Genomic DNA, 27,995 nt, shown 5'->3' on the forward strand with positions numbered 1-27,995 from the left:
CTTTCTGATGTAACAGTCACGAGATGCATTTGTTTCAAAATCTTTCCTCCCCAGGATGGTGGTTCCTGCTGCACTCTTTCCAACTCCAGTCGTCCCCACCAGAACAATCCAGACCTCATGTTCTGTTGGATTACAATGAAAATGTTGTTGCCTTTGACATGAGTATAAACGTAATGTTCTTCCTGTTGGCACATTTACAAATTACAATTTTTCTGTTAAATAGTTTTCCCTCCAAATTGAGTGGAACAAGGGATGGTATCAGTTCCTGGTGTGACCAGACAAGAGAATGTATTTCTATTAAATAGCTTCAGTACAACATTTTGAAGTGAAACAGTTTTCCCTCCATAAAATAAATAAAGGGAGATCACCACATGAGAGCTGTGAGGACTCAAGGTCTGTTACTGAACTGATTAAGTTGATGCAGATCTCTTACTAGTGTAGATAGTTAAATGAGGGCCATGCTTTAACCCTGGTGGTAAAACAGAACCACTTGATCAGTTCAGGGTCAGATAATGACATGATGGTTTTAGAGTCCATTGATGGTGAGAAGTTGCCAACCACAGATCTAGGATCAGATTTCACCGCTGTCAGTACAAACCTTAACAATAGGAGGTGTATATTCAGTTGGCAGATCCAAAGGTTAGGGTTATTAGGGATACAATTGGTTAAGATTAGGTTTAAGCTTAGAGTTAATGTTACTCAGTGTTGTAGGTTTAGGGTTACACAGTGTTATAGGATTCGGGTTACACAGTGTTATAGGTTTGGGGTTACACAGTGTTGTAGGTTTAGGGTTACACAGTGTTATAGGATTAGGGTTACACAGTGTTGTAGGATTAGGGTTACACAGTGTTACAGGATTAGGGTTACATAGTGTTATAGGTTTAGGGTTACACAGTGTTATAGGATTAGGGTTACACAGTGTTATAGGTTTGGGGTTACACAGTGTTGTAGGTTTAGGGTTACACAGTGTTATAGGATTAGAGTTACACAGTGTTGTAGGATTAGGGTTACACAGTGTTATAGGATTAGGGTTACACAGTGTTATAGGATTAGGGTTACACAGTGTTATAGGTTTAGGGTTACACAGTGTTATAGGTTTAGGGTTACACAGTGTTATAGGCTCAGGGTTACACAGTGTTATAGGTTTAGGGTTACACAGTGTTGTAGGATTAGGGTTACATAGTGTTATAGGTTTAGGGTTACACAGTGTTGTAGGTTTAGGGTTACACAGTGTTATAGGTTTAGGGTTAAGGGTTACACAGTGTTATAGGTTTAGGGTTACAAGTGTTATAGGATTAGAGTTACACAGTGTTATAGGTTTAGGGTTAAGGGTTACACAGTGTTATAGGTTTAGGGTTACATGGTGTTATAGGTTAAGGGTTACAGACAGTTTTATAGGTCAGGTGATGCAATCACAAGTGGCAGTCTGTGGAACTCGCACCAATCACATTAGTTCTGCCCTAATAAGATTGAATAACGAAACATGTGATGGGAGACTAGTGATTCATTAAGCATCTGACCCATTTCAGTTGAGAGGAAGGTAATGTTCCAGGTCATCTGTTTTTGCAGTCTTGTTGAGCACATTATCTGATGTCACAACACCTGGAGAAGAGTTTTCAGCAACCCCATTCATGTGATATACGTGGCTAAATAACAGATGGCAAGTTACATTTCAAGCCCATGATCTCAAAATAGACTTGTTTAAAGCCCTCTGCTTTACACCTCTGAAGCCCTCCCATTGTCATGGTATATTTTCATAGAATTGTACAGTGCAGAGGAGGCTGGTGGGATGAGCATATAGGAGGATGGGCTCATTGTAATTGCTGGAATGGAGTGAATGGAATGGAGTCAAACATGTGGTTTCCATACGTTTGATATGTTTTATACCGTTCCATTTAAACCATTCCAGCCATTACAATGAGTCCATCCTCCTATAGCTCATCCCACCAGCCTCCTCTGCACTGTACACTTCTATGAAAATATACCATGACAATGAGTCCATCCTCCTATAGCTCCTCCTCCTAAAGCATTGTGGGAATACATTGATACCCTGTTGTTCACTAACTCTGTAGACCAACTAGTGCATAAATAAAACATGGAATGGAACAAGGTGCATCAGTTATCAGTATAATGAAAACATGAACTGGACTACCAGTAATGTTCACTACACTACAGTAGTTATCAGTATAATGAAAACATGGACTGGACTATCAGTAATGTTCACTAGTAGGATACACAACAGTAGTTATCAGTATAATGAAACCATGGACTGGACTACCAGTAATGTTCACTAGTAGGATACACTACAGTAGTTATCAGTATAATGAAAACATGGACTGGACTAACAGTAATGTTCACTAGTAGGATACACTACAGTAGTTATCAGTATAATGAAAACATGGACTGGACTCTGCAATGATCCCTATAGACTACAGTAGACACATAAATAAGAGTGTCTTAACAAATGAAGGTGTCTGTCCAGCGCTGCCTCAGTACTCTGATAATGTAATGCTGATGGCTGCTGTATTAGTCTAGTGTGATAAATCAGTTGATTTAGATGGACTACTTGTAAAGGTGCACCATCATCACGTGATTTAGTTGATCATTTTCTTGTCAGTAGTTTCTAATTAAATTCTTGTCACCAACTGTAGAGTTGAATTAGTTTCAGACAGTCTATTGACTGTAGTATTCACCACTCCACCATTTTAGGCCATATGTATCTGACAGAGAACCGTGATTCATCAACCTCACAAGTAGCCTAGTAATTCATAAACACCTGAACTCTTTAATTAAGAACAAGTGGTGTTTCAGATCCTCTTTATTTTGCAGTTACGCTACAAACTTATCAGATCTCACAATGCCTGGAGAAGTATTTATCACGTCAGGAAACCCATTCATGTGACATAGATATCTTGGTAACGCGTCATTTTAAAGGGGTCCATATTATAGTATAATTATATATGAGATTACACTAACAAGTATTGTCATTAATTGTAATAATTCATAGTTACACTGTAATAACAACATGCAACTGGTTGTAATTGCAGTCTGTAAGTACAGGGATGTAACAGTGAATGCCTCTTACAGGGGCTGTTATGGTGACCATATTACAGCCACAACGGCAGTCACGAGTCAGGATGGCAGTCAAACTCCATGTGACCGATTAGTCACGGTAATTAGGCTTCTCTAAGCTCTGATGCTGCTGATGGTCATTAGTAGCCTACCAAACTTGATAACGGCCTGGTACTCAGCACTCTATTGTCCCTCTAATCACTCTGACATCAATGCAAATGTTATAAAAAATCGAAGAAAAAAACACTTGATGAGAGCCCAAGAGTTCATGTTGCTCAACATTTCTATAGGCTATGAAATTGCATGAGAAAACAGTGATATTAAAAAGAGGAGGATCCCATCAGGTTTCTATAGGCTCGACTTACTATATTTATTTCTCAACTTGCCTAATATTAAGTGTAACAGTATAGCTTCCGTCCCTCTCCTCGCCCCAACCTGGGCTTGAACCAGGGACCCTCTGCACACATCAACACCCTCGAAGCATCACCCTCGAAGCTCATTACCCATCGCTCCACAAAAGCAGCGGCCCTTGCAGAGCAAGGGGAACCTCTAATTCAAGGTCTCAGAGTGAGTGATGTCACCGATTGAAGCGCTATTAGCGCGCACCACCGCTAACTAGCTAGCCGTTTCACATCGGTTACATAAGTTGGGGAAAGCGTCCTCCATTCGCTATTTCAGTGGCACAGACGACATGTATTGTTTTCCCCCCGCCCCCCTGTTTGAGACATTATCTTGTTTTCAGCTGTAATAACATAATTGCAAATCATTTAGGGTTTTCTAATGATCAATCAGCCTTTTAAAATGATAAACTTGGATTAGCTAACACAGGTGTCGTGCCATTGGAACACAGGAGTGATGGTTGAACATGATAATGGGCATCTGTGACGCCTATGGACCCAGCGACTAGATATTCCATTAAACATCAGGCGTTTCCAGCTACAATAGTCATTTACAACATTAACAATGTCTACACTGTATTTCTGATCAATTCAATGTTATTTTAATGCAGCCCACTGAAAAAAAGGTTGCTCTAACAAATTCCAGAACTTTTTAAAGAGGAGATGATTCGCTTTTCTTAAAAATTAAAAATAAATGTCTGAGTGACCCCAAACTTTTGAATGGTAGTGTGTGTATGTCATTATGTATAGAGGAGGTACAACAAGTGAGAGTGGAGATTTTCCGAAGGTTTTGGGTGTGTTATAATCAGAAGCAGTGAGGATGGTCCAGGTCCAGAGAACCTGATACAGGTTCAAGAGAGAGATGAGTAGGAGCATCTAGACCGGGGATTATGGGGCAGGTGGGAGGCGATATGTGCCTACGTAGATAAGAAGAAAGCTGGTGATGTTCATAGCAGGAGTTATCAACAGCACTGCTGAGGTAAAGTCTAAAACGGAGAAGATTAAGCTAATAGTGAAAGCTGCTGGGAGACATCTGAGAATGACAGGGTTGACATGGGAAGAGGTTGGAGATGACCTCAATCAGCGGAGGGTGGAGTCATGTATTACTGGATCTTAGTTATGGTGGTAATACTACAATGGAATGATCCAAGCCTGTTGGCCAATGGGCAGGAATTCAAGCATTTGAACATTTTTGTTTTTGTCTCCGTTCATTGTGGATATGCCAGCTAAGGCTGATGTGATCTGTGTGCAGGAAACATGACTCAAACCGAATGTGGAGTTTATAATACAGGGATATGTAGTGGTTCATAGGGACAGATATGTAGTGGTCATAGGGACAGATATGGGGGGGGGGCACCTTCATGAAGCAAGGACTTCCCTACAGGATGCTAGGCAGAGGTATTGAACAGAAATATGTGGTGGTGGAGGTGTGGTTGAGAGGAGGGATGATAGTGGTAGTAAATGACTAGAATCTGTGTCAGGTATTAGACCTAGAAGTGTTGGAGAAGGTGGAGGGCCAGGATAGAAGTACGGTCATGTGGTGTGGGGATTTGAATGCCCACAACAAGCTCTGGGGGTCGGGTGTGGGGGGGTGAAAATGGACAAGTGATGGAATATCTGAATGGAAAGGACAGATCTGGAATGCCTGACTGATGGCTGAGGGACCAGGATGGATGAAGCCACAGGGAAAGAGTCTGCCTTGGACCTCTGGTATCTAGTGCAGGAATCTGTGAGTGGGAGGTATGGGAGGAGTCGACAGTAGGGAGTGATCATTACCTGACTCTGGTATCTAGTGCAGGAATCTGTGAGTGGGAGGTATGGGAGGAGTCGACAGTAGGGAGTGATCAGGATTACCTGACTCTGGTATCTAGTGCGATGGCAGGAATCTGTGAGTGGGAGGTATGGGAGGAGTCTGAATGCAGTAGGGAGTGATCATTACCTGACTCTGGTATCTAGTGCAGGAATCTGTGAGTGGGAGGTATGGGAGGAGTCGACAGTAGGGAGTGATCATTACCTGACTCTGGTATCTAGTGCAGGAATCTGTGAGTGGGAGGTATGGGAGGAGTCGACAGTAGGGAGTGATCATTACCTGACTCTGGTATCTAGTGCGATGGCAGGAATCTGTGAGTGGGAGGTATGGGAGGAGTCGACAGTAGGGAGTGATCATTACCTGACTCTGGTATCTAGTGCAGGAATCTGTGAGTGGGAGGTATGGGAGGAGTCGACAGTAGGGAGTGATCATTACCTGACTCTGGTATCTAGTGCAGGAATCTGTGAGTGGGAGGTATGGGAGGAGTCGACAGTAGGGAGTGATCATTACCTGACTCTGGTATCTAGTGCAGGAATCTGTGAGTGGGAGGTATGGGAGGAGTCGACAGTAGGGAGTGATCATTACCTGACTCTGGTATCTAGTGCGATGGCAGGAATCTGTGAGTGGGAGGTATGGGAGGAGTCGACAGTAAGGAGTGATCATTACTCCATAATATGCACAGTAGGCCGGAGGGAGGAGGTGTCAGTGGATGGAGTAGGCAGGTGGGTGTTTTGGAAGAGCAAAGTGGGATCTGTTTCAGGAGCTGAGTGAGCAGGGGATGGCTCAGGTGGCTATGAGAGGGGATGTGGATAGTATGAATAGCTGGGTGAGAACAGTGTTAGTGGGGCCAGCTACTGAGTCTATACCTAAGAGTTCAGGGAGGAGGAGGAGGAAAGCAGTCCCGTGGTGGACGGAGGAGTGTGGGGCAGCAGTGAGGAGTAGGAACAGGGCATTTAGAGTACTGAAAAGAACACATAACTTCCAACATCTGATTCAGTATAAACAGGCACAGGCTCTGGTGAGGAGAACTATCCCTCAGTCTGATTCAGTATCACCAGGCACTAGTGAAGAGAACTATCCCTCAGTCTGATTCAGTATAAACAGGCTCTGGTGAGGAGAACTATCCATCAGTCTGATTCAGTATCACCAGGCACTAGTGAAGAGAACTATCCCTCAGTCTGATTCAGTATAAACAGGCCCAGGCTCTGGTGAGGAGAACTATCCCTCAGTCTGATTCAGTATAAACAGGCCCAGGCTCTGGTGAGGAGAACTATCCATCAGTCTGATTCAGTATAAACAGGCCCAGGCTCTGGTGAGGAGAACTATCCATCAGTCTGATTCAGTATAAACAGGCCCTGGTGAGGAGAACTATCCATCAGTCTGATTCAGTATAAACAGGCCCTGGTGAGGAGAACTATCCTTCAGTCTGATTCAGTATAAACAGGCTCTACCCAGGCTCTAGGCTGAGTGAGAGAACTATCCATCAGTCTGATTCAGTATAAACAGGCCCAGGCTCTAGTGAGGAGAACTATCCATCAGTCTGATTCAGTATAAACAGGCCCAGGCTCCATCAGTCTGATTCAGGGCCCAGGCTCTAGTGAGGAGAACTATCCATCAGTCTGATTCAGTATAAACAGGCCCAGGCTCTAGTGAGGAGAACTATCCATCAGTCTGATTCAGTATAAACAGGCCCTGGTGAGGAGAACTATCCATCAGTCTGATTCAGTATAAACAGGCCCTGGTGAGGAGAACTATCCATCAGTCTGATTCAGTATAAACAGGCCCTGGTGAGGAGAACTATCCATCAGTCTGATTCAGTATAAACAGGCCCTGGTGAGGAGAACTATCCATCAGTCTGATTCAGTATAAACAGGCTCAGGCTCTAGTGAGGAGAACTATCCATCAGTCTGATTCAGTATAAACAGGCTCTAGTGAGGAGAACTATCCATCAGTCTGATTCAGTATAAACAGGCCCAGGCTCTAGTGAGGAGAACTATCCATCAGTCTGATTCAGTATAAACAGGCCCTGGTGAGGAGAACTATCCATCAGTCTGATTCAGTATAAACAGGCCCAGGCTCTAGTGAGGAGAACTATCCATCAGTCTGATTCAGTATAAACAGGCCCTGGTGAGGAGAACTATCCCTCAGTCTGATTCAGTATAAACAGGCCCTGGTGAGGAGAACTATCCATCAGTCTGATTCAGTATAAACAGGCCCTGGTGAGGAGAACTATCCATCAGTCTGATTCAGTATAAACAGGCCCTGGTGAGGAGAACTATCCATCAGTCTGATTCAGTATAAACAGGCCCTGGTGAGGAGAACTATCCATCAGTCTGATTCAGTATAAACAGGCCCTGGTGAGGAGAACTATCCATCAGTCTGATTCAGTATAAACAGGCTCAGGCTCTAGTGAGGAGAACTATCCATCAGTCTGATTCAGTATAAACAGGCTCTGGTGAGGAGAACTATCCCTCAGTCTGATTCAGTATAAACAGGCCCTGGTGAGGAGAACTATCCATCAGTCTGATTCAGTATAAACAGGCCCTGGTGAGGAGAACTATCCATCAGTCTGATTCAGTATAAACAGGCCCTGGTGAGGAGAACTATCCATCAGTCTGATTCAGTATAAACAGGCCCTGGTGAGGAGAACTATCCATCAGTCTGATTCAGTATAAACAGGCCCTGGTGAGGAGAACTATCCATCAGTCTGATTCAGTATAAACAGGCCCTGGTGAGGAGAACTATCCATCAGTCTGATTCAGTATAAACAGGCCCTGGTGAGGAGAACTATCCATCAGTCTGATTCAGTATAAACAGGCCCTGGTGAGGAGAACTATCCATCAGTCTGATTCAGTATAAACAGGCCCTGGTGAGGAGAACTATCCATCAGTCTGATTCAGTATAAACAGGCCCTGGTGAGGAGAACTATCCGTCAGGCAAAGAGGTCATGTTGGCTCCGTTTCTGTGACACATTGAAAGGGCGACACCTGTGGGAGAAGTGTCGGGGATGATTAAGAGGATGAGTGGGGTCAGAGGGGAGTGGTATTATCCAGTGTTGACGAGTGGGAAGGATGTGGCAGTAACAGATGAGGACAAGGCAGAGATGATGGCCGAAGCGATGCTCCAAGTGCATAGCTCTGCAAATTTGTCACAGGAGGGGCAGAGAGAGGATGAGAGAGGAGAATCCTAGCGTGCTGGATTGTAGGGAGGATGTAAATTATGCGTTGAATGCACCATTTACCATGGCAGAGATGAAAAGTGCAATAGGTAAGGCTGGGTTAACTTCACCTGGGAAAGATGAGGTGTGCTATGTTATATAAAATAATAATAATTATGGAAGGGAGTTTAGTCCAACGGTAGCTATTCCTGTGAATCCACCATGGCTCCTCCCACCTCCAGTATGTGATCTAGAAGTGTTGGAAAGACTACAGCAAGTTAGGGAGGGTGTTGATCCATCTAATTGGTTTAAGAGACGTCTTGATACGTGCTACAAACCCATGGCTGGAGTAAACAAATGGGTAAACAGATCATATTTACATGGGTCCCAGCTCATGTGGGAGTGGAGGGGAACGAGGCAGTTGATGTACTGGCTAAACAAGCACTAAGTCATGAGGATGTTGATGTTGTAGTTTCAATGAGCAAGGCAAGAGGCAAAAGACAAAAAGCATGATATGGACAGTGATGGTGGAGAAATGGCAGGAGCAGTGGAATAGAGATACTAGGGGCAGGCATTTATTTCAAATACAGAGGAAATTTGGGAGAACTGCAGGAAGGGACAGAAGAGAGGAGGCGATATTTACAACATTAAGGGTGGGACACAGTTGAATAAGACCTTACATGTGATAGGAAAGATTCCAACAGGAATATGTGAGTATTTCCAGGAAACAGAGACAGTGGAGCATGTATTGATACAGCGTGGACATTATTGGAGGGAAAGAGAGAGGATGAGATCTAGTATGAGGGAGAAAGGGGATACAGGAAATTCGTTTAAAGAGTACATTGAGTAGAACGTCATTAGATACAGTCTCAAATATTTTGTTATCTTTTTATTAAGAGCAACGGGGCTGGTAGGTAGGATTTTGTTGCTCCCTGTCTCTGGCCCACACTCCAGTACAGTAGGTGGCGGTAATGCACCGTAACGTTGGATGCCAACCGCTGATAAACCCCACCGAAGAACATGTTCAGCTGGTGCCGAGACAAACTCGGCTAGTCGAACCGAACCAGTGCGCTCGTATAGTCTCTTAAAAAATACCTTCATTTGAAAACCGAGAAGAAAGCGGCAATAGTCATGTTTGTCCATTGTGAGACGCCGTAACCTGTACTTTCTCAAAATAGTCAGAAGTGATTCTAACATAACTCAAGAAATCTGTCATTCATTTTTATGTTTTTTGCGCAATTTTACATCTAAGATGTATAGTGCAGTATTTTTCAATGAAAACGAGTCGTCTCCAGTTGGACGACAACAAAGACCTTATTGTAGAGTCCTACTGTTGACAAATCACCGAGGAAGGGGTGTACATAGACTTCGGCCCTGAACTTCGCCTTGCCTCCAGAAAATGTTTTGTGTGCCGGAACATCCGATAAACCCTCGCCGACGTCGTCATAATATATGCACGAACTTTTCCGAACTGTTTGGGCTGGGAAGCGTGTGGACGCCTTCGTCATTATTATTATAGGCTATGGTCAGCCGTGAAAATGGCTATTGTCTCTAAACCTGAAGTCAAAGCCGCATTTTGGTTTTAAACCAAACGGCAAAGGAGAGCCTCATACTCTCGATGAGACCGTTTACAGGTTATGTCGGATTGTTTGTGTCAAAAGTGGAAACATGAGTAATCTAAAACATCCTACTGTTTTTCTGAGTTTATATCGGCAATGGATACTACTTGTCTGATCCATCATGTCAGTCTGCTCTGCTGCAAGTCATTTGCACTGGCATTGAAATCTACATTCTAATGTTGAATTCCTAACGTTTTAGAATTGTAGGCTTCGATGTGTTTTTCCCCATGACTAAATTACCCAGTGTCGATTTCTCTCTCAATTTCACTCACTTCCATGCTGTGCATTTCGCATAGGCCAGTGGTATACCACGACATTCTCTGTAGTTGTTTTCCTACATTTCCATGTAGCCCATCCATAGTGCTCGATATTTAAATACTTGTATACATATTTGTCTGACTTTTTTAAAGAACTGCACATTTGGTGTCACTTGCAAAATTGAACCCGGTATATCGAGTGCACGCATGCCACGACGGGGTAGGTTACTGGGCGGTCAGTAGAACGAGCGCACCCAAATTGAAAGACCAGCCCTCAACCGAGTGTAGGCTACTGCTACGCGTAGATTATAATGGTCGGTCGTGAGAATGGATCTAGTCTCTAAACCCAAAGTCAAATCCGCAATTTGGGTGCATTTCGGTTTTAAACCAAACGAGAAAGGAGAGCCTCAGAATATTGATGAGGCGGTTTGCCGGTTATGCCGGAGGATTGTTTTTGTCAAAGGAGGAAACACGAGCAATCTAAGACATCACCTGCGACTACGACACCCTGATATATTTTCTGAGTTTATATCGGCAACGTCTGGGCATGGGTACTATTTTGAGCCATCAGGTGAGTCTACATTCAAACGTTTTTAGAATTGTAGCCTATGTTTTTTGGGGGGGGGCATAATATTGTCGATTTTTTTTTCTTTCACTCGCTGTCATGCATGATGTGCATTATATACAACTCAATACTTTAACACGATTTGCTAACGCACCAAAACGCCTGAATATGATTGGACAACCAGAGATGTCAGTCAAACTCTGTCCTCGATGAGAAAGAAGTATCGGATATCGCCATTAAGGGTCACTGATATCGTACACATTAACTTGTTGTTCGTCGGATATGTTGCTGAATTTGTTGGCAATTAAGTAACAATGTACAGACGCGGTATATTCTGTAAACATTCTAAATGGATAATTATTGTGTGTAAATCGATAACCGTTTAGGATTTCATCATCGGGAGGCCTAATCTTTAGGCTATATCGTGGTATCCAGGTAAACCTATTTCACTGTACTAAATTAGCACATTTGAGCCATTGAACGATGGATCTCGTCTCAAAGAAACGAGCTACATCCACAGTCTGGGTTCATTTTGGTGTAAAACCAAATGATAAAGGGGAGCCTGAAAATAAGGAGGAGGCCATTTGTCGGTTGTGCCGAAGGATAGTTCCGTGCAAAACTGGGAGCCCGACAAACCTGAGATCACATTTAAGGGTTCACCACCCTGATGTGTTTTATCAACTCATGTATGGTGATGGTGGTGTTGGAGCCTCCATGCGTCAATCATCAGAGACATCAGGTGTGTAATCAGCAAGTTATTTGCACCGTGTGTGTATTGGGAATTGACAGGGACCACCCATACGTAGAATGTATGCACACATGACTGTAAGTCGCTTTGGATAAAAGCGTCTGCTAAATGGCATATATTATTATTATTATTATCACGATACATAGGTACCAATACGATATGTATTGCGATTCGATATTGTGATTCAATGTCCAAACATATAACATTGCTCACTGTCTGCTGCAAAGGGGCAAGAGAGGGCCATGAACATGAGTTGTGATCAGTCACGGGGAGTCCTGAAATAAATAAGAGCTGCTGTTGTTTTTGCTCATCATTTTTTTAAACATGGAGAACAAGCTATGAAGAAATAATACTGGAATTTTGGGGTGCAGGTACAACTGACCAGCACAAAGAAATATTGCGATATTGTTAAAAAATATATATATTGCGATATATCGTCAAATAATATCTCTATGTGGCGGCAGCGTAGCTTAGTGGTTAGAGCGTTGGACTAGCAACCGGAAGGTTGTGAGTTCAAACCCCCGAGCTGACAAGGTCAGTCGTTCTGGTCTGTCGTTCTGCCCCTGAACAGGCAGTTAACCCACTGTTCCCAGGCCGTCATTGAAAATAAGAATATGTTCTTAACTGACTTGCCTGGTTAAATAAAGGTAAAAAAAAACTGTATATATCCCCCACACACACACACACAAGAGAGGGAAAGAGACTGCAGTCTGCTTGCTCATATTCTATTTCTGGGGTAGAGAACAGAGGTGTCCTGCTGTCAGCCTGAATCCGGTGTGCATTTTCCTCCATCCACAGTCCAGCTTCTACTAACTCCCTCTCCACCTCTACCCAGGTTCAGAGCAGAGTCACCACTACGACAACGGCTCCCAAGGCAACTTCGGCAGTGGCCATGGCAACTTCGGCAGTGGCCATGGTAACTTCGGCAGTGGCCATGGTAACTTCGGCAGTGGCCATGGTAACTTCGGCAGTGGCCACGGTAATGACAGATCGCTTCACTTCATCCCAGACATGGTGGTCTGCGGTGAGCCATGGTTGGAGGGCGGTGACCCCCGTGCGGTGGGTTCCATCCCCCCGTGCCTCAGCCTGCGGAGGTGGGGCAGTGGACCTGTGCCTGGGGGGTCAGCGGAAGAGGAAGAGACTGGGGTGTTTGCCAAGACCCTGTCACTGCATCAGGGGTGGACGTTTGGACCCTTCATAGGAGAGTTGACCCGCGGCCCTCTGAGTTGCCTCAAATACGCCTGGGCTGTGAGTATGGATATTAGCCTGGGCTGTCAGTATGGACAGATGGATATTAGCCTGGTTTGTCAGTATGGACAGGTGGATATTAGCCTGGGCTGTCAGTATGGACAGATGGATATTAGCCTGGGCTGTCAGTATGGACAGATGGATATTAGCCTGGTTTGTCAGTATGGACAGGTGGATATTAGCCTGGGCTGTCAGTATGGACAGATGGATATTAGCCTGGGCTGTCAGTATGGACAGATGGATATTAGCCTGGGCTGTCAGTATGGACAGATGGATATTAGCCTGGGCTGTCAGTATGGACAGATGGATATTAGCCTGGGCTGTCAGTATGGACAGATGGATATTAGCCTGGGCTGTGAGTATGGACAGATGGATATTAGCCTGGGCTGTCAGTATGGACAGATGGATATTAGCCTGGGCTGTCAGTATGGACAGATGGATATTAGCCTGGGCTGTCAGTATGGACAGATGGATATTAGCCTGGGCTGTCAGTATGGACAGATGGATATTAGCCTGGGCTGTCAGTATGGACAGATGGATATTAGCCTGGGCTGTCAGTATGGACAGATGGATATTAGCCTGGGCTGTCAGTATGGACAGATGGATATTAGCCTGGGCTGTCAGTATGGACAGATGGATATTAGCCTGGGCTGTCAGTATGGACAGATGGATATTAGCCTGGGCTGTCAGTATGGACAGATGGATATTAGCCTGGGCTGTCAGTATGGACAGATGGATATTAGCCTGGGCTGTCAGTATGGACAGATGGATATTAGCCTGGGCTGTCAGTATGGACAGATGGATATTAGCCTGGGCTGTCAGTATGGACAGATGGATATTAGCCTGGGCTGTCAGTATGGACAGATGGATATTAGCCTGGGCTGTCAGTATGGACAGATGGATATTAGCCTGGGCTGTCAGTATGGACAGATGGATATTAGCCTGGGCTGTCAGTATGGACAGATGGATATTAGCCTGGGCTGTCAGTATGGACAGATGGATATTAGCCTGGGCTGTCAGTATGGACAGATGGATATTAGCCTGGGCTGTCAGTATGGACAGATGGATATTAGCCTGGGCTGTCAGTATGGACAGATGGATATTAGCCTGGGCTGTCAGTATGGACAGGTGGATATTAGCCTGGGCTGTCAGTATGGACAGGTGGATATTAGCCTGGGCTGTCAGTATGGACAGATGGATATTAGCCTGGGCTGTCAGTATGGACAGATGGATATTAGCCTGGGCTGTCAGTATGGACAGATGGATATTAGCCTGGGCTGTCAGTATGGACAGATGGATATTAGCCTGGGCTGTCAGTATGGACAGATGGATATTAGCCTGGGCTGTCAGTATGGACAGATGGATATTAGCCTGGGCTGTCAGTATGGACAGATGGATATTAGCCTGGGCTGTCAGTATGGACAGATGGATATTAGCCTGGGCTGTCAGTATGGACAGATGGATATTAGCCTGGGCTGTCAGTATGGACAGATGGATATTAGCCTGGGCTGTCAGTATGGACAGATGGATATTAGCCTGGGCTGTCAGTATGGACAGATGGATATTAGCCTGGGCTGTCAGTATGGACAGGTGGATATTAGCCTGGGCTGTCAGTATGGACAGGTGGATATTAGCCTGGGCTGTCAGTATGGACAGGTGGATATTAGTCTGGGCTGTCAGTATGGACAGATGGATATTAGTATGGACAGATGGATATTAGTATGGACAGATGGATATTAGCCTGGGCTGTCAGTATGGACAGGTGGATATTAGCCTGGGCTGTCAGTATGGACAGATGGATATTAGCCTGGGCTGTCAGTATGGACAGGTGGATATTAGTATGGACAGATGGATATTAGTATGGACAGATGGATATTAGCCTGGGCTGTCAGTATGGACAGATGGATATTAGCCTGGGCTGTCAGTATGGACAGATGGATATTAGCCTGGGCTGTCAGTATGGACAGGTGGATATTAGCCTGGGCTGTCAGTATGGACAGGTGGATATTAGCCTGGGCTGTCAGTATGGACAGGTGGATATTAGTCTGGGCTGTCAGTATGGACAGATGGATATTAGTATGGACAGATGGATATTAGTATGGACAGATGGATATTAGCCTGGGCTGTCAGTATGGACAGGTGGATATTAGCCTGGGCTGTCAGTATGGACAGATGGATATTAGCCTGGGCTGTCAGTATGGACAGGTGGATATTAGTATGGACAGATGGATATTAGTATGGACAGATGGATATTAGCCTGGGCTGTCAGTATGGACAGATGGATATTAGCCTGGGCTGTCAGTATGGACAGATGGATATTAGCCTGGGCTGTCAGTATGGACAGGTGGATATTAGTATGGACAGATGGATATTAGTATGGACAGATGGATATTAGCCTGGGCTGTCAGTATGGACAGGTGGATATTAGCCTGGGCTGTCAGTATGGACAGGTGGATATTAGCCTGGGCTGTCAGTATGGACAGGTGGATATTAGCCTGGGCTGTCAGTATGGACAGATGGATATTAGTCTGGGGATATTAGCTGTCAGTGTCATGGACAGATGGATATTAGTATGGACAGATGGATATTAGTATGGACAGATGGATATTAGCCTGGGCTGTCAGTATGGACAGATGGATATTAGCCTGGGCTGTCAGTATGGACAGGTGGATATTAGTATGGACAGATGGATATTAGTATGGACAGATGGATATTAGCCTGGGCTGTCAGTATGGACAGATGGATATTAGCCTGGGCTGTCAGTATGGACAGATGGATATTAGCCTGGGCTGTCAGTATGGACAGGTGGATATTAGCCTGGGCTGTCAGTATGGACAGATGGATATTAGTCTGGGCTGTCAGTATGGACAGGTGGATATTAGCCTGGGCTGTCAGTATGGACAGATGGATATTAGTATGGACAGATGGATATTAGCCTGGGCTGTCAGTATGGACAGATGGATATTAGCCTGGGCTGTCAGTATGGACAGATGGATATTAGCCTGGGCTGTCAGTATGGACAGGTGGATATATTAGCCTGATCCACCATCCTGACTAAATCACTGTGTAGAAGAGGTAAGCGGTGTAACTGAATATTGTAGCGACCCTTGTTTATAAGCGCAGATATCGACTCTGCCACTTCAGCATGCTTTTGTGGCACAGTAGATGGCGCGCTGGGCGTCTGGCCAGAAGGTTGAGGGTTTGAGCCTTACGCCCTGCCAGTATCATTACAATAATGAAGCTGTGTAACAGAATATGTTCAGGGCCTTCAGAAAGTATTCATACCCCTAGACTTATTCCACATGTTGTTGTTATAGTCTGAAATCAAGTAATACCCCATAATGACAAAATGAAACATGTTTTTAGACATTTAATCAATGTATTGAAAATGAAAGGGCGGCAGGGTAGCCTAGTGGTTAGAGCGTTGGACTAGTAATCGGAAGGTTGCAAGTTCAAACCCCCGAGCTGACAAGGTACAAATCTGTTGTTCTGCCCCTGAACAGACAGTTAACCCACTGTTCCTAGGCCGTCATTGAAAATAAGATTTTGTTCTTAACTGACTTGTCTTGTTAAATAAAGGTTAAAAAAAAGGGGGGAAAAAGACAGAAATATTCACACCCCTGAGTAGAAGCAATGAGTGGTTTCCTTCCTCTCTGGTAACTGAGTTAGGAAGTACGCCTGTATCTTTGTAGTGACTGGGTGTATTGATACACCATCCAAAGGGTAATTAATAACTTCACCATACTAAAAGGAATATTCAGTGTCTGCTGTTTTTATTTTAACCTATTTACAATAGTTGCCCTTCGAGGCATTGGTAAATATCCCTGGTCTTTGTGGTTGAATCTGTTTTGAAATTTACTGCTCGACTGAGGGACCTTACATATATTTATGTGAGGGTAGGGTACAGAGATGAGGGTGTAGGGTACAGAGATGAGGGTGTAGGGTACAGAGATGAGGTAGTCATTCAAAAATCCTGTTAAACACTTATTACACACAGTGAGTCCATTCAGCTTATTATGTGGCTTGTTTGCACAGTTGTACTCCTGAATTGGAGGCTTGTTCAGCACAGTTGTCCTCCTGAATTGGAGGCTTGTTCAGCACAGTTGTCCTCCTGAATTGGAGGCTTGTTCAGCACAGTTGTCCTCCTGAATTGGAGGCTTGTTCAGCACAGTTGTCCTCCTGAATTGGAGGCTTGTTCAGCACAGTTGTCCTCCTGAATTGGAGGCTTGTTCAGCACAGTTGTCCTCCTGAATTGGAGGCTTGTTCAGCACAGTTGTCCTCCTGAATTGGAGGCTTGTTCAGCACAGTTGTCCTCCTGAATTGGAGGCTTGTTCAGCACAGTTGTCCTCCTGAATTGGAGGCTTGTTCAGCACAGTTGTCCTCCTGAATTGGAGGCTTGTTCAGCACAGTTGTCCTCCTGAATTGGAGGCTTGTTCAGCACAGTTGTCCTCCTGAATTGGAGGCTTGTTTAGCACAGTTGTCCTCCTGAATTGGAGGCTTGTTTAGCACAGTTGTCCTCCTGAATTGGAGGCTTGTTCAGCACAGTTGTCCTCCTGAATTGGAGGCTTGTTCAGCACAGTTGTCCTCCTGAATTGGAGGCTTGTTCAGCACAGTTGTACTCCTGAATTGGAGGCGTGCCATAAGGTTGAATACTTATTGACTCAAGACAGTTCAGCTCTAATTTGATATTTATTTGTAAAATTGTCTAAACATAATTCCACTGACATTATGGGGTAATGTGTAGGCCTGTGACACATCTCCATTTAATCCATTTTAAATTCAGGCTATAACAACAACATTTTGAAAACGTCAACGGGTGTGAATACTTTCTGAAAGCGTTGTAAACAGAATTTTATTTTTACAATTATTTAACTAGGCAAGTCAGAGACGAACAAATTCTTATTTACAATGACGGCCTACCGGGAAAAGTGGGTTAACTGCCTTGTTCAGGGCAGAACAAAAGATTTTTACCTTGTCAGCTTGGGGATTCGATCCAGCAACCAAATGACGTTGGCGGCGGCTTATGGTAGAGAAATGAACATTAAATTATCTGCCAACAGCTCTGCTGGACATTCCAGCAGTCAGCATGCCAATTGCACGCTCCGTCACCTTGAGACATATGTGGCATTGTATTGTGACAACTGCAAATTTTAGTGGCATTTTATTGTCCCCAGCACAAGCTGCACCTGTGTAATGATGTTGTTTAATTAGCTTCTTGATATGCCAGACCTGTCAGCTGGATGGATTATATTAACACATTTCTGAACACATTTTTTAGAAATAAGCTTTTTGTGAGTATGGAACATTTCTGAGATCTTTTATTTCAGTTCATGAAACATTGGACCAACACATGTTGCGTTTATATTTTTGTTCAGTATAGTCTTGATAAAGGCTGACCTATACACTGTAAACTACATGCACATGTGGTCAGTTTGGTCTACAAATCAGCTAATAGTTGATTCTCTTCTCTTGTTCCCAGATCAAAGAAAATGATTCCTACTACTTCGTAGATGCCTCGGATGAAAACAAATCAAACTGGATGAGGTGAGAAGTTAAGTTTGAAACAATGATGTCTGCATTTAGTCTCTCAGGTTGTTAGCGATCTGTTTAACCTTTTTCAATTTAAACACGTATTCCTGTAGTGATCTTATTAGTTAACCCAGTGAATATAAGTCATTTATGTTTCTAATGTCGAAACAGACATCCCTACTTCATATTTCTCAGATCTATGTGAATATCATCTTTAGTCAAGATATACATTTAGGGCTTGTTTCCAGGACACAGATTAAGCCTAGTCCTGGACTGAAAAGCAAGATCAATGGAGATTCTCCATTGAGAATAATTTTAGTCCAGGATTAGACTTAATCTGTGTCTGGGGAAACTGCTCCATTGGCTTTGCAATGTTAATACCACTGCCTTGTCATGCCTCTCATCCCTGTTCAGGTATGTAGCGTGTGCTGCCTGCGAGGAAGAACACAACCTGACGGTGTTCCAGTACCGCGGTCAGATCTTCTACAGGGTCTCCCAGCCCATCCCTGAGGGGACAGAACTCAAGGTCTGGATTGGCCAGGAGTACGCTGCCATGCTGGGTCTAGGGATCGGTACGTTTGGTGATTGGGAGTTCTAGCACAATGGAATTAACGTTGTTAGGCGTTATTAACTGGTATAATATTATTTATTACTTGTTAACAATTGGAGCTTCCTAGTATTCGTCCCATGTGATGGAAAAGGACGTTTTTGGTCATAATTATGGAATTACGCTGTTATCTTGTAGTAAAAGGGAGCTGATCAGGGAGATGCAAAATAAAGCATTACCTATATTTTGACTCACACGAACACTGTTATTAAACACAATATTCTATATTCTCTCTCTTACTGTCACTCTCACAGGTGAGAACATCAAGTGTGAATTCGGGGACAAGGAAATCCTACTGCGGATCTTCCGTGACATCCAGGTCGTGCCAGTGGGCGGAACTAGCAGTCTCCCAGACGCCAATGGCTCTTACAGCTGGTCAGACAACAGCCAATCAGGGAGCCCCCTGCCAGTCATCAGTGATGTCAGTAGCGGGTTACAGACTGATACCACTGACCCCACCCCTGTCCTCAACCCACCTCAAAACACCAATCAGACGGGACTGGCTACAACTGTGAAGTACGACTTTGTAAAGGGGGCTGAGATACTGTTGAGCCCCTCTCAGCCCAACAGCCCCGTATGGGAGTTCTTTGGGTTTGAGCCGGACCCCAACGGCCAGCCGCTGGACAAGGACAAAGTCATGTGCAAGCTGTGTGGTCAACAGGTGGACTACAGTGCTACTGTCACCCAGCTGGAGAACCACCTGGTCCAGATGCACCATATGAAGCGTCGGGACGTCATCAAGGACGGCAACAAGCCCTGGGTTTCGTCCTCGCGCTTCAGGCCTTACCCCACTACGGGCGGCAGAGCACCTCGTTCTAGCAGCCCCTCAACCCACAGACCCACCAACAGCAACTACAGTAATGAGGACTGGACTTGGAGTGGGAACGGTAGTTCAGCAGTGACCGATACTGTGACCGCGGGTTCCACCGCTACACCGGGACAGAGAACGCTCTCTAACTTCCTGACCAATCAAACCACCACAGCCATCACTAACTTCCTCATCAAAGACTTGTTGCCCCCGGATACAGTGGAGGGGGAGGGCTTCAAGCAGCTGATCCAGACCCTGCTGCCGTCCTGCAAGGAGATTCCTTCAGCTTCTCTACTGGAGGAGGTGCTGAGGGACGTCCACACCGAGGGAAGAAAGACCTGGGTCAAGCTGCTGACCAACAGCACTGGGTTCAATGAGGAAGACACTTCCAAGCCTAATATTCCAGTTCAATTCAAACCCAGCTCCTCAACAAGAAAAGCTGCCTGTTTCCGCTCACAGACCCAGAACCAAGTATCTCACCACGTAGCTGTTAGTGCTGACGTGTGGTGTCATGACTGGCAGGGAGACCAGGAGAGATACGCCACCCTGTGGGCCCATTTCATCAACGCTGACTTCACTTCCCATAACCTGGCTTTGGCCACGCAGCGTCTGGGTGAGACGGGAACTGGGGATGTGGATCTGAGCGTGGTCGAGGCTACAGTGAGGTCCGTGGCTCAGGAGTGGGACATCTCTCAGCCCAGTTTCATCCTGCTTGGGGGCGAAGAGATGGAAAAGACGAAGGTAGGTGCGAAGAAGAAGGAGAGAAGTGGAGAAGGGGTGGGTGGAGGTGCCCGTCACCACCACCCGAACTCCACCACATTCCTGGAGATGGAGGACTCCATATCCTCTGATGATCTCTCAGGTCTGGAACGAGCGATCGAACGAGCCAACTCCACCAGCGAGGAGTCCCACTCTCCACCCATACCCTGTTTCTTCACAGCTGTTCAGAGCTGCATAGAGGAAGTCATGAGTCATTCCATCATCTCAAAGACCCTTGGTTTATTCCAACACCTTCTCTACAGCCTCTTCTCCCTCCATGATAAAGACATGGTAACTCTTCACCCAGCCAGGAAACTGATCGTAGTCCTACAGAAGCAGGAGACGGCTGAGCTGAAGGCTTGGGCCTATGGGAAACCAGGCTGGAATGGGCTTTATAGTGTGGTTAAGATGCTCCTCCGCTATCAAAACATGATCTCTGAGACACTAAAACAAATAGACAGTGAGATCCAAACTGGACAAGACACAGGAAGTCCCACTGACTTGGATTCTGGGTCGACTGCCGCTTTGAAAACCGCTGACAAACATGACACAAACTCCACTTCAGCTGGCCGTGCAAACTCTGACACCACCGACAGCTCCAACTCATCGGTCCCCGTGCCTCCCAAGCGATCTGACTGGAAGGTGTTGGAGGATCTCTCCTCCTTGCTGAAACCCCTAGACGTGGCGTGCCGTACCCTGGCCAAGGAACCGTTCCCCAGGCTCTCGCTGGTCAAGCCCATCCTCACCGGCCTGCTCGACCGACATTTCGCCCCCCACCCCCGCCATCGCAACGACTCCACCATCTTGAAGGAACTCAAAAAGAAGATAAGGTGGGGCCTTTCCCGCCGATACAACGACCCCCAGATCAACCAGGTATTGTGTGTGGCGTGCGCCCTCGACCCCCAGTTTCACGGCCTGGGCTTCATGGACGTCAGAGAGCAGGCGACCACCTTCGCCTGGCTGAAGAAAGAAGTGGTCCGGATCGTAGAGGAGGACCGGAGGAGGGCCGAGGCAGCGTCTCCAGGGGGCAGGAAGAGGAAGAAGAGGGGATCCTCCTCGACCACCTCATCAGGAGAGATGGAGGGAGACGTCCTGAGAAGAAGCAAAAGGCTGAAGGAGATCACCCCGGTCAGTTTCAAAGAGCGAACAGAGAGTGATTCAGACGAGGAAGACACCGGTAGCTCTGTGAACAGTGAGAGTGATAACATGGAGCCGAAACTGGAGCCCTCCTCCCAGCAGACTGGCATGGAGTTCCTTCTAGGGGACCTATTCGGCTCCCAGTCCCAGAACAAGGAGCCCTCAGTGGAAGAGACAGTGGACATTGAGCTGTCCGTCTTCAGAGCAGAGAAGGGGGCCACACTGGGCGTGGAGCCTTTACAGTGGTGGAAGGCTAGGTCAGGACAGCTCCCCCTGCTGGCCAAAGTGGCACGTGCCTACCTAGCTGCCCCGGCTGTCGCAGGCAGTGCTGTCCAGATGTTCCTGCAGGATGGAGGGGGGGTGACTCAGAGGAAGAGAACCAATATTCCTCCAGAGGGCCTTGACCAGATGCTGTTTCTGCACCATAACGGTCTGACCGCGACCACACAGGGTTACACAACGGTCTGAAAGGATGAACACAACTTGCTGACTGTCACTCAATACATAGATTTAACTATGGGGCTTCTCTCTCTCTCTCTCCAAGTTGATGAGATGGACTTTGTGAAGACTATCACTCAATCTCTGAAACTTGAAAGACTTAACCTTTCTTGGTTAAAATGGACTGTTATACATGTTACTGTTGTGTTTTCAGTGTGTAGATATAAACTCAATTCAGAGAGAAGTCCCTTTTCGGTTAGTGCCTTATCATTCTTTGAACTGTTAGCATAACTACTGTACACATGTATTGTTTAAGTAAAAAAAAAAAAAGTTTTACTGAATGCATATACTGTTGTTTAAGCTAGTTTACCGTCCGAAGTCTGATGGGACTCCTACTTCTGAACCTATTCATTTGTTTTAGGAAAACTCTAGATTTATATTTTTTACATTTCAGAATTTTATATATACATATTTGGTTAACCAACAAGGTTGTATTTTCATAGTGTCTGTAGGATTAATTTAGTTCTGAGAATAACACTATAAAATATATTGCAGCTGAAACAAACAAATGAAGATGTATTGGTTCTGTGGAGGAAATCAGACTTAACATACATTATGCTGTAGACCTAACAAGAACATGTAACTTTTATAGTCTTAACTGTTTAATCGAATGTTCCAAGGCTTAAATGTTAGAATAGTAAACTTAACACATTTGAAATCCTAAACGTGGTCACATCATCAGTTCTTCATCCTGTGTTTGCATGTTAGAATGGCTGTTCTTTATGAAAGAAAGTATATCTGATCAGTTTGTAAAGTCATACAAATAGCATTTATCACTGTGCACATTCTTACTGTCAATGGCTTTTGGGTATTTGTAAGTAAACTTTGTTTTAGATGTTTCAGTGGGTCTTTTCATTGACACTCATATCAGGGTTTACTTCAGCCAACTGTTAGCATGGAGGAGGAGTAGCTATGAGTGAGTCAATTAGTTACATGCTGGAGCAAAACATGTTGCAACCAAAAGGGCCCGTCCCTGTTCTATATATCATTTATTTAACTAAAACATTTTCTTCTGTTTGGTCTTCACCTGGGAGTTACTGGTGCTGCCATAGTTGTGATGTCTGGTCTGGCCATGGAGGTGACTGGTGCTGCCATAGTTGTGATGTCTGGCCATGGAGGTGACTGGTGCTGCCATAGTTGTGATGTCTGGCCATGGAGGTGACTGGTGCTGCATGTTGAGGGCCATGAGGTGACTGGTGCTGCCATAGTTGTGATGTCTGGTCTGGCCATGGAGGTGACTGGTGCTGCCATGGTGCTGCCAGTTGTGATGTCTGGTCTGGCCATGGAGGTGACTGGTGCTGCCATAGTTGTGAGTCTGGCCATGGAGGTGACTGGTGCTGCCATAGTTGTGATGTCTGGCATGGAGGTGACTGGTGCTGCCATAGTTGTGATGTCTGGCCATGGAGGTGACTGGTGCTGCCATCTGGTGCTGGTTGTGATGTCTGGCCATGGAGGTGACTGGTGCTGCCATAGTTGTGATGTCTGGTCTGGCCATGGAGGTGACTGGTGCTGCCATAGTTGTGATGTCTGGTCATGGAGGTGACTGGTGCTGCCATAGTTGTGATGTCTGGCCATGGAGGTGACTGGTGCTGCCATAGTTGTGATGTCTGGTCATGGAGGTGACTGGTGCTGCCATAGTTGTGATGTCTGGCCATGGAGGTGACTGGTGCTGCCATAGTTGTGATGTCTGGCCATGGAGGTGACTGGTGCTGCCATAGTTGTGATGTCTGGCCATGGAGGTGACTGGTGCTGCCATATGTCTGGCCATGTGACTTGTAGCTGGTTATGGAGGTGACTGGTGCTGCCATAGACTTGTCAGATGTCTGGTATGGAGGTGACTGGTGTTAGTTGTGATGTCTGGCCATGGGTGACTGGTGCTGCCATATATGTCTGGTTATGGAGGTGACTGGTGCTGCCATGGGTGTCTGGCCATGGAGGTGACTGGTGCTGCCATGATATGTCTGGTTACAGGCTGGCCATGGAGGTGACTGGTGCTGCCAAGATGTGATGTCTGGCATGGAGGTGACTGTGCTGCCATCTGGCCATGGAGGTGACTGGTGCTGCCTGTAGATGGTGATGTGACTCTGGAGTTGGTCATGGAGGTGACTGGTGCTGCCATAGTTGTGATGTCTGGCCAGGTGCCTGGAGGTGACTGGTGCTGCCAAGGTGATGTCTGGTTATGGAGGTGACTGGTGCCCATAGTTGGTGATGGTTGGCAACATGGAGGTGATAAACTGGCAGGCCTGGGACTCTGGCCATGGAGGTGACTGGTGCTGCCATGCTGGCCATGGAGGTGACTGGTGCCACATGTCTGGTTTGGAGCTGCATGAGACTCTAACAACAGTGCCTAGACTTGGTTCTTGCTGTAAACTCACAGCACTCCTGTAGATGGTGCTGTGACCTGAGTTGTGAACACAAGCTGCAGGTCTAACTGGTCCTCAGGCCTGGGACTGTTCTTCCTGCTGCCCACACTGCATTCTAGCACTCCCGGCCCTGACACAAGCTGCAGTCTAACTGGTCCTAGACCTGTATTCCCTGCTACAGCACTCCCTGACACAAGCTGGTGTGTACTACTAGACACTGACAGAAGTAGTCTATAAGACGGGAACACGTTTTCTTCTTTCAACACCAAACTGCTCTGACTTCTTCATTGTGATCCTCCTCTTCTGCTGGAACTGTGTGTCTCCGTCTCCTCGTCACAGCTGTGTTGATCCAGTTGGTTCACACCTGAACGAAAGCGGTTTGGTTTGACCTGGACTGTCCTAGTCTTCGCCTCCAATCCAGATGACAGTTCAACTTTGACCCATGGGGGTGGACCAGCCCAGTCAAAACTGTTCGCTGCCCTGGCCCCCCAATGGTGGAACAAACTCCCTCACGACGCCAGGACAGCGGAGTCAATCACCACCTTCCGGAGACACCTGAAACCCCACCTCTTTAAGGAATACCTAGGATAGGATAAGTAATCCCTCTCACCCCCCCTTAAGTTTACCATAGATGTGATGTCTGGTGACTGGTGCTGCCATAGTTGTGATGTCTGGTTATAGATGCACTATTGTAAAGTGACTGTTCCACTGGATGTCATAAGGTGAATGCACCAATTTGTAAGTCGCTCTGGATAAGAGCGTCTGCTAAATGACTTAAATGTAATGTAATGTAAATGTGGACGGTTCGATGCCGTGCTCAACATTAAGGTGTCACTCCCAGGTGAACGCCCGCAGGCACATGGATCTTCCCGGACTTGGGCTCTGTAACGTGGGTATGGCGGTGGAGGCGGTCGGGCCAGAGGAATCCCTTGCCACGGTCGGGACAGAAGGAGGGCGTGTCGTCTGAGCGGAGCTTCAGGTGATGGGGTGTCTTGTTGCAGTCCTCAAAGGCGTGGTCACTGTCCTCCATGTTGTGGACCTAATACAGGGAACAATGTTGAGTTTCTCACGGCGCCATTTAGCTATTCTCATCGCCAGTCCTTTTATACGCCAATATTTTTCAAAAAATATAGAATTTCAAAAACAACCGTTCAAAGCATACCTATAGTATACCATTGTGTGTAGTTGTTGGGAAATGATGATTAAATGACTGAACAAATCATTTTAAATGGAATTGTAACTAAGTAAACTTCTACTCTGTTTTATTATATCTGATGAACAATATGAGTTCATAAGAAGGGATTGTGAGACACAGATGAGGAGTAATTAAAGTTAATGAACACCATTCCAACTAGGAAGAAACTAATGGGTTGTGGACTGTGGAAACCCATAAGTTCGTTAGCCTATGATTGACCCTACAGAAACTTAGCTCTGGGGATTTTAGATAAGGCAGTGAGTGCATTCCTAGGGTTTCTGTTAATTAAAACTGTCAGTTCAGTGGTGATCGATAATGTTGAGGGGTCAAAAGTTATCTGGGAGTGTTAGTAAGTTAGAATGAACTTTTCACCTCACTTTGTCCCGGTTGAGAGGAGGGGATTCTGTTAAAGCAATGAAATGATGTCATGATCTGTATATAAACTGTTTGTGATTAAGTGTCAGCGCGCTCCGAGAATAAATTGGAGGTGACTGGTGCTGCCATATTACCTATTATTGAAAGACTGGTCTGCGACTATTTTTAACAAACAAAAAATCGTAGAAATTCTCAAAATATATTAAGGGCTTTCAATTGATGAAAGCACATTGGCATAATTAAATTACAGTAACAGTAGTATTGTTTAGAGTAAATACAGGAGTCCACATCTCTCCAACACTTCCTCAAACCCTTATGAACAGTGTTTCCTACCTACATGTACACTGACAGCAAAACCAGGGACCAGTCCTCTCAACCTAACTTGACTGACCTTGTGGTTATGCAGAATCCTGGCTGTCCTGAAGGCCTTGGGACACTTCTCACACAGGAAGGGCCTTGTCACCAGCTGATGACTCAGATCATACACTGTTCTGAAGAAATTGTCACACTGGGGACACGGGTGAGGTTGCTCAGTCAGGTGACACAGGGTGTGCGCCTTCGTCATACCGGCGGTCGCAAACGTCTTCTCACAGCACGGAAACGGCTGCTCGCTCGTGGGCGGCGACCGCCGTGGCATTGGAGAAGAATTTGCCGCAGTGGGAGCACATGTATGGCTTGGGCCTGTCCTCTTGGTGGGTGAGCATGTGTTGCTTGCATCCGTCGGAACGGAAGAAGGTGCCCGGGCAGAAGGTGCCCGGGCAGGCGGAGCCCCCTGTAGTAGTTTGTGTTAGATTCCTGTCGACCAATAAAAATAACAGAACGGGTAGGTTGGCACTGAAAGTAGCTAGTTCCAAAGAGCCTATCACTCTCACCACAAGATGAAATCATGTCTTACTACTTCTACCCAGTTCCTACCTGTCTGGGAGGTCTTGTTGCAGTCGGAGCAGGAGTAAGGCTTCTCTCCCGTGTGGACACTAGGTGCATCATCCTGTCCTGAACATATGGCCACAGACTGCATGTGTGGTGGAGGCTTGATCCACTGACACAGTATGATGGATCTGAGTCTGCTTTGGTATCACTGTGGTCTACATGTGACCTGTTGTTGTTGGGGAAGTAAGGCAAGCGTCAACATTGGCAATAACTTGAACCGATTTTTATCTCCTAACTTGTTATGGGCTACATTTCATAAACGTACCCCCAAACTTGATCATAATACGTTCTCTACTGTGTGTTTGATTACAATCAATTATACAGCAGTAAGCTACACACATATTGGACAATATTTTATATGTTATATTGATTCAGTGTGTGTAGAATGAACTACCTGTGTCTGTGCCATCGTTGTCGTAACTGACATCTTCATTTTCAGCTTCTTCCGCCGCTACCTGAAGTACTCTGCTCTCTCCGTTCTCGGTACTGGACCTTTCACGGTAAGAACGTCGGCGACCTGACTTTTCGACAGCTTGATTCTCTCCGCCAGTAACGCTTTTTGCAGAGAACCCATAAAACGTGCCAACGGCACTTCAGAGATGGACGGAAATAAAACCACGACTTCCTCTGTTGACATATGTAAAGATCCGTTGTTTTTGAAGTTGTGTAAAACTAGATCACTTCATCCACCCTTCGACTCGGAATAAAATTGTAGCTAAACGTGTTTTCCTACATTTCTAAAGCTGTTGTGAAACTCAGGATATTGGGTGTTCATCGGCAATTTCAACTCTTGCCTACACGAGACGAAAACCTTGAATACCAATCTTTATCAGCCTAAATTTATGTGATCGCCAACTGGTTTGTTTTGGACTGAGTGATTAAATTTAACCGGAAACCAGTTTGTTTTCATTGACGACTTC

General features: G+C 45.7%; 2 protein-coding genes and 1 long non-coding RNA gene across 5 annotated transcripts; 1 reads left to right on the forward strand and 2 right to left on the reverse strand.

The window, feature by feature from the left end:
- On the reverse strand, positions 1-27,955 carry LOC124025660. Of its 2 annotated transcripts, none has more exons than XR_006837211.1 (3): positions 27,470-27,955; positions 27,061-27,241; positions 1-122 (listed from the first exon to the last, which is right to left on the reverse strand). It is a non-coding gene; the product is annotated as an uncharacterized LOC124025660 (long non-coding RNA). The 2 variants fall into 2 exon arrangements; XR_006837210.1 differs by lacking the exon at positions 1-122 and adding an exon at positions 26,914-26,940.
- LOC124025658 lies at positions 10,475-23,051 on the forward strand. Of its 2 annotated transcripts, none has more exons than XM_046338993.1 (5): positions 10,475-10,884; positions 12,462-12,874; positions 18,354-18,418; positions 18,818-18,975; positions 19,265-23,051. In XM_046338993.1, exons 1-5 carry the CDS (start codon positions 10,641-10,643, stop codon positions 22,180-22,182), a joined length of 3,798 nt encoding a protein of 1,265 aa, XP_046194949.1. In that variant the 5' UTR covers positions 10,475-10,640; the 3' UTR covers positions 22,183-23,051. The 2 variants fall into 2 exon arrangements, with proteins under 2 accessions (XP_046194949.1, XP_046194948.1); XM_046338992.1 differs by lacking the exon at positions 10,475-10,884 and adding an exon at positions 11,103-11,617.
- On the reverse strand, positions 25,262-26,883 carry LOC124025659 (fez family zinc finger protein 1-like). Its single transcript, XM_046338995.1, has 2 exons — positions 26,537-26,883; positions 25,262-25,614 (listed from the first exon to the last, which is right to left on the reverse strand). Exons 1-2 carry the CDS (start codon positions 26,780-26,782, stop codon positions 25,399-25,401), a joined length of 462 nt encoding a protein of 153 aa, XP_046194951.1. The 5' UTR covers positions 26,783-26,883; the 3' UTR covers positions 25,262-25,398.
- Positions 27,956-27,995: the final 40 nt, after the last annotated feature.

Source organism: Oncorhynchus gorbuscha, unplaced genomic scaffold (assembly GCF_021184085.1).
Source record: "Oncorhynchus gorbuscha isolate QuinsamMale2020 ecotype Even-year unplaced genomic scaffold, OgorEven_v1.0 Un_scaffold_2330, whole genome shotgun sequence".
NCBI lineage: Eukaryota > Metazoa > Chordata > Actinopteri > Salmoniformes > Salmonidae > Oncorhynchus > Oncorhynchus gorbuscha.

What these genes read in the sequence shown, in the direction of transcription:
- LOC124025659 (XM_046338995.1), bottom strand. Translation starts at nt 26,782, where the DNA reads ATGCCACGGCGGTCGCCGCCCACGAGCGAGCAGCCGTTTCCGTGCTGT. An exon ending in GGATTCTGCATAACCACAAG is followed by an intron (nt 25,615 to 26,536) that starts GTCAGTCAAGTT and finishes TCCCTGTATTAG; the next exon opens with GTCCACAACATGGAGGACAG.
- LOC124025658 (XM_046338992.1), top strand. Translation starts at nt 11,362, where the DNA reads ATGGATCTCGTCTCAAAGAAACGAGCTACATCCACAGTCTGGGTTCAT. An exon ending in GCCTCAAATACGCCTGGGCT is followed by an intron (nt 12,875 to 18,353) that starts GTGAGTATGGAT and finishes TCTTGTTCCCAG; the next exon opens with ATCAAAGAAAATGATTCCTA. An exon ending in AACAAATCAAACTGGATGAG is followed by an intron (nt 18,419 to 18,817) that starts GTGAGAAGTTAA and finishes ATCCCTGTTCAG; the next exon opens with GTATGTAGCGTGTGCTGCCT.